This window comes from Gigantopelta aegis, chromosome 10 (assembly GCF_016097555.1).
Source record: "Gigantopelta aegis isolate Gae_Host chromosome 10, Gae_host_genome, whole genome shotgun sequence".
Lineage (NCBI taxonomy): Eukaryota > Metazoa > Mollusca > Gastropoda > Neomphalida > Peltospiridae > Gigantopelta > Gigantopelta aegis.
Genome location: NC_054708.1, coordinates 35,189,289 through 35,196,086, shown reverse-complemented (window position 1 = coordinate 35,196,086; position 6,798 = coordinate 35,189,289). Strand labels below are relative to the sequence as shown.

The 6,798-nt window shown below is 36.5% G+C and overlaps 1 protein-coding gene across 4 annotated transcripts in view; it reads right to left on the bottom strand.

Moving 5' to 3' along the window:
* Positions 1 to 1,584: 1,584 nt before the first annotated feature.
* Positions 1,585 to 6,798, bottom strand: part of LOC121384035 (aquaporin-11-like) — an 18,030-nt gene continuing 12,816 nt past the window's right edge. For all 4 annotated transcript variants that reach the window (XM_041514193.1, XM_041514196.1, XM_041514194.1 and 1 more), the window contains 2 exons: positions 2,879 to 3,520; positions 1,585 to 2,224 (listed from right to left, as the gene is read on the bottom strand). In XM_041514193.1, the coding sequence (XP_041370127.1) occupies positions 2,022 to 2,224; positions 2,879 to 3,520 (845 nt within the window). In that variant the 3' untranslated portion in view covers positions 1,585 to 2,021. The remainder of the gene's footprint in view (positions 2,225 to 2,878; positions 3,521 to 6,798) is intronic.

Sequence of the window (6,798 nt, the reverse complement as noted above, 5' to 3'; positions counted from 1 at the left end):
AGCCGGAATCCTTTCTGTGCGGACCTGAACGGAGCCCGCAATATCGTTAGTTGGAATGTTTGGACTAGTTGTTGTAGTTTATCAGCGTTTTGTTAATTTTCCGTTCTAAGTTGTTAAGTACCTAAGTTTAACAAGCGAGATGAACTAACAAAAATATGCTACAGCAAATGGGAGATGAATGTGTTAATTCATAATCAATAATTCCTAAAAATAATTTACACAATGTTACTGAAAAAAAAATATACTACAAAGATACAATAGAAAAAAAAAGAGTGTGGAACGTGTTAATACATAGTTAACCAATTCCTGAAAAGAAAAATATAAGTACACAAAAACGTTGGTGAGTCCTAACGGACTCTGAGAATAGGCTTCGAGTTTTGTCTAAGAAAATATACTTACCTTAGTCTTTTTAGTCCCAGTAACGTATATCTCTTAGGTTTTTAACCATCCTATTTTCTATGTGTTTGTGTCGCTCTCGGTGATTATCGATGATCGATGATCGGTGATGAGTGATGTGTGCTCCACATTAGTAGCAAGGGATCTTTTATATGCACCATCCCACAGACAAGATAGTCCATACCACGGCCTTTAATATATCAGTTGTGGTGCACTGGCTAGAACGAGAAATAGCCCAATGGGTCCACCGACGGGGATCAATCCGAAACCGACCGCGCATCAAGCGTGCGCTTTACCACTGGGCTACGTCCCGCCCCTCATTTTGAAATGTAACACAAATGGTTTAGCTATAATGAGACTTAGTATTCATACACCGGGTTTTCCTTGGGGACACATTTCGAAATGTGACACAAACAATATTTTAAAGGAGTCCTCTTTACAATTATTTCCCTATTAGTAATTTTCTTGAGACTAAAAGTACCTGTATCTTTATTTATTTTTAAACAATAGGTGGGCATTTATGATGGAAGGAAATGTTTTATTTAACGACGCACTCAACACATTTTATTTCATGGGCTACTCTTTTTGATTAGCAGCAAGGGATCTTTTATATCCACCATCCCACAGACAAGATAGCGCATACCACTGCCTTTGATGTACCAGTCGTGGTGGATTGGCTGGAGCGAGAAATAGCCCAATGAGCCCACCGACGGGGATCGATCGGGCATTTAGGATGCCAGGAGCTGGCATGCATAAATCTCAGCTGAAGATTTACAAATTACTATGGTCTTATACCTGTACAGGCTACTAAAGTAAACGAAATAAACCATAAAATATAGGCCTACATTTAAATTTGCATTTGTAGGCCTGTCACATACGTGGGAAATTATTTGGAATTTAATTACCGGTATATAGCTCCCCCGCCTACTGGCGTAGCATGAGGGGGCATTGAGGCGGGGGTCATATAATTAATACCGAAAAGGTACTGTTTCACCCTTAAAATATAAGTTGTTGGCATCTTCACGACACCTATGGATCTGTAACATGTAGAAAACGTGGGAGCGAACATGGAGACAAACGACAACAAACTAAGAAGCAACATTTAAAATCTGGTTTCTAAAGCTAATTCCAATAATCTTTTCATTCCAGTAATATAAGAGGAAAAACAAAGACAACAACAAACCCACATACCTTCAACATAATTTATAATAAAACTTTCCACAACTGGGAAACAACGAAACTGAAATAAATATTAGTGACATTATCAATCCCTCACAACTTAGATTAAATACGGGTAGATAAAATGCATAAACTAGAACAATGTTTTATATAAATATATATAAGCTAATTAAATAACAAAGGTATGGGGGAATGGAATGTAATAGGATGACACTTGTGGCAGTAACAATTGTTGAAAGCAGAAAATTATTGAGAACGAGTTTCATCAGTTCAAAGCTGTAGCACCATAACTTTGTCATCTTTCACAATCAGTGTTAGGTTGTATACGCATTCTAGTCGATTGTAAACCACCATTATGGCTACAACGTGCATTTCTCCGATGCACCCATATCCTTGGCAAGAAATGTTCACCACCGTCTGGGAGCTACATGTCTATTAGGAAACAGTTACTGCGTCTTCTTGACTTCTGCTTCTTCAGTACTAAAGACGTCTATGTGAATAATTTTATCCAACTGGATGGCCGCATAGCATCCTAAAAATGGTCCAATCCAATAAACAACAAAATGTTCCCATGCGGCCGTTCCTTCGCAACCGAATGTATGACCAAAAGCCGAGGCTGGATTGAAATACATTCCTGTGGTGTCCAGTCCTGAAACATAATCACAGGCCAGGAGCATTAGGTCAATCCTAGAACAAATCGGTAAAAAGTTGAAATTTCAGAAAAGTTGCCCTAGAGTATGAAAAAACACATATCAAAAGTCCCCGCAAATCCACGAACAGCTAAATCGGGACTTCAAGATAGCGTCCACAATGGCCGCCATTATCTATTATTCTTGAAACCAGACATGGCATAAATGCAAAGAAAGGGTCTAAATAGATTTTCAAACACAAGCAATGCAATAAAATTATTAATTACATGATTTAACAAAACAAAAATATCAAAAGTTAATATGGTGGCAACTAGGGCGTTCAGTGTGTTCATTACGAACCATACGGGGTTTTTTTTACTTTCAGCTTGTTATCAATTTTGTTCAGGTCTGGGACTATTTTATGCTGTTACTCCTGGACTGTTAATCATGCGTTCATTGGCCACCATTATCATTAATGGTTGATAATTTAGTTAGATGCATTATATGATACTATAGCATCACTCTCATTTAAAGGAATTAATTTCATCAGGTATTAATCTCAGTTAAGCCACCACCTTTAATACAAGTACATGTATAATATAATTTGTGCGTATTTTGATGACAGGAGAGGAATTGATTACCTTTATCGGTCATATTAAAATTAAATGACGTACCTACGGTTATCATGAGGGCTCCGTTTGTGTATTTAACGAATTCGTCCAATAATGATACTTTGGAGACGCGCTGCATACCCAGCCATGTGTCTGACAAGGAGGCTGCCATCTCGATCCCACATCCCACAAGGGGCCCGACATTCAATTCAGACGCACACGTAGTCTCGTAGTATCTCTCGTGATGATCTGAGATTAGGTCGAGAGCCCACACTGCCTTGGCGAATCTGTAGGATGCAAGTCCTGCTAATGCCTGAATAACTATTTTCAACGCAGCTTTTGCTGGTGTTATTTCTGCGTTTACTAACTGAGTGATAGCTTTCACTGGGTTATATGAAGCATTTCCAAAAGTACGAGTGAAGACGTATAACTGGCATATGATGACGATGACGAACCAAAATGATCCATAATATTTATAGACAAAGCTCTTTTCAAAGACGTATGCACACGCTTCTGCAGTGGTGACGAAATCAGCTATGTATTCTTGAAGCCATGGTGGGCTCATAATCGTGTTGAGGGTGCGTAGAAACGCACCCGTTGCCATGGTTATGAAGAAGAAGATTAAGGATGCGGTGTAAGGAGAGACGAATTCCGAACCAGGGTCCTGGCCCATCATGATACCCCAAATAACTCTCCAATCCATTTCTGCAAAGAAGAGAAACTTACCCGATTAGCGCTTGAAGTATTTATAGCAAGACTAGTAAGAGTCATAGCATTAAAATGCTGAATATCATACATGTATAATTATTATTATTATAGTCAACCAGATATGTAAACATGAAAACATATTATTAAAGTTTCGGTTCTTGATCAATTATTATTCCATAGCTTTGCAATGAATTTCCAAAAAATATATACTATAACAAAATGAAAACATTGTAGATCCAAACCAAATTGAAGATAAAACAGAAGAACTAATGGAATTACGAAAAGAGAAACTCAAAGGCCAATATATTCGATCACAGGCAAAATGGACAGAGGAAGGAGAAAAATCAACAAAATATTATTATTATAGCAAACTAATTTTAAGAATACAATAAAAAAAATGAAAATGAAATTAGAAAGCAGGAAAGTTTTTGGAAAGAAATTAGAAATGTTTATGCAAAGCTTCAATCTGCCACTTGGCAAAGTGATATTTTATATAACTGTAAAAATGTCTAATATAAATTTTAATAAACTAACTGACGAGGAAGCTAATAGATTAGAAAGCGAACTGACTAATTCAGAAATACTGTCATATCTTAAAGAAAAAAGTCCAGACTCAGATGGATTTTCAGCTGAATTTAAAAAAAATGCTTGGAATTGATTTAGGACATGTTATAACCCGGGCCATCAATTACAGCTATTCTATTAAAGGAATATTAAATGTATAAAAATCAGGTATTAATTACATTTTAAAACTAAATAAACCTAAAAATTTTTTTTTAAAACGGAGACCCATATCTCTACTAAATTGCATTTATAAAATGGCTTCAGGGTACATCACTAACAGAATAATAGATAATGTCCAAACTGGTTTTGTAAAAGGAACGTATATTAGGAAAAACACAAGACTAATATATGATGTTACACAATGTACTGAACTGAATTATATTCCTGGATTATTACTGCTTATAGACTTCGGAAAAGCAGTTGATTTATTATCATGGCCATTTATAGATAAAACACTCCATGTTTTCAACAACAACAAAAATGGATCAAAACGTTTTATAATAATTCTATGTCAAGAATAATACAAAATAGATTTTTATCCGAACCAATCATTTTAAAACGGGATTCAGGCAAGATGACTCACTACTGCCGTACATGTTTATTATATGTGCTGCAATTGTTGCAGTTGTTATTAGAAATAAATAGGATCTACTGAGTCCCTTCACAGAAACCTAACGGAATTACACTATTATGAAGAGATTTCAGTCCTAAAAATAAATTATTCTAAATCAAAAGTAAAACGTTTTCTAAAGACGTTTACCACCATATACGATAGAAATTAGACTGGCGCACCACAATTCAGTTTACGTGGTATCAACTTTTCAGTAAACTTAGAAGATTTATATCACTTAATTATGAATCTAAAGTAAAAGAAATGGAAGGAAAAGTCCATGAAACTGTGGTCTATTAAAAAACTAATAATCTTAGTATAGGGAGAATAACTATTCTAAAAACAATAATACCTAAATAACAAATATTGTAATATCATTACCACATTTTGGAGAAACGATATTAAAAACATTAAATACGTTATTTAAAAAAAATTATATGGCAGAATAAGCCTTAAAAATTGAAACATCATTTAATAACTCAAAACTATAAAGCAGGAGGTATCAAAACGAAACATATTTACTGAAATATCAACAAATGTCATCTTTGATATGATTAATAACGAAAAATCTAACTTTTTTAACTCGTTAATTATTAACATAAAATATTATGATACAAAGATACAGAAAAATAATTTAGAAATCATGGCAATTAAAATGTGTTCAAACAAAAAGTTTGAAATAGAAAGTTTTATTCTAGATAAACATTGCAGGTACGAAATGTTCGATAAAGAATGGGTTTCATGGGTTAATTAATGTATTTAATGATAAAGAGTAACCAAAATATATGATCCCAGCTTAATTTCTATTATTATGGTTTGTTTACAAATAGCAGTAAACAAGAAAAAGAAACACACACCTGGCGTGTAACCATGTCTCGTCTTCTACTTATGTCTCCTCTGTCTTATCCTTTCTTTTTACTTTATACAATTCCAGCTCAAATCAATTACATACATGTATATTTACTACTCTACGTGTGTGTATATACGTGTATAGTGCAGGTATGTATGTATGTGCGTGAATATATATATATATATATATATATATATATATATATATATATATATATATATATATAGAGAGAGAGAGAGAGAGAGAGAGAGAGAGAGAGAGAGAGAGAGAGAGAAAGAATTTAAGGGTCAAAAATTTATAACCAAATAAGTTTCAGAGTGTATTAGACTGATGATGTAAACTACACCAACATTTTTATTTATTGTTCCATATTTACAAAAACAAAACAAATAAACGTCACTGTATACAAGAAAGTCACATGACATGCTGTCAAAGTTGAAGGTTGTCAAAGATGGATTTTACACATTAGAACATTCGTTTAATAGTGTGTGAATCCACCCCTGGCGCGAATACACTCGACACATCGTTGCCTCATGCTGTTGATCAGACGTCTGAAGAACTCTTGGGGAATGGCCTGCCACTCTGCCATAAGAAGTTGACCCAGATCATGAAGGTTGGCCAGAGTGGCATGGTTATCCCGAACTCTCCTGCCGAATTCGTCCCAGGCGTCCTCTATTGGGGCCAAGTCAGGCGAATATGCTGGCCAATCCATCCTGGCGATACCTTGTTGTCTGAGAAAGTCCGTTACCACCCTGGCGCGGTGGAGTCTGACATTGTCATCCTACAGAACAGCCCCGCCGCCAATCTGCTGAAGGCCTGGGAGAACCAACGGCCGGATAATCTCATTCAGATAGCGGATTCCATTCAGATTGCCATCCACCACATAGAGGGACGTCTGTAGACACGAACCCGACCGTCGTTGAACTGGGGACTAAACCTGGACTCGTCAGTGAACATCACTCGACCCCACTGAATACGTTGCCACCGCAGATGAAGTGTGCACCAGTGACGTCTGGCCGTTCTGTGACGTGGTAGGAGTGGTGGTCGAACAGCCTGGCGACGGCAGCGTAGATTATTGGCTCTCAGACGATTGCGTATGGTTTGATCAGACACTCGAGTTCCAGTCGCAGTCCGCAGATTGTCACGTAATCGGCGTGCAGTGGTTGTGCGTTGATGTAGAGCCATATTGGTGATGTAGCGGTCCTCTCTATTTGTAGTGCTTCGGTGTCTTCCCGAACGTGGACGATTTCG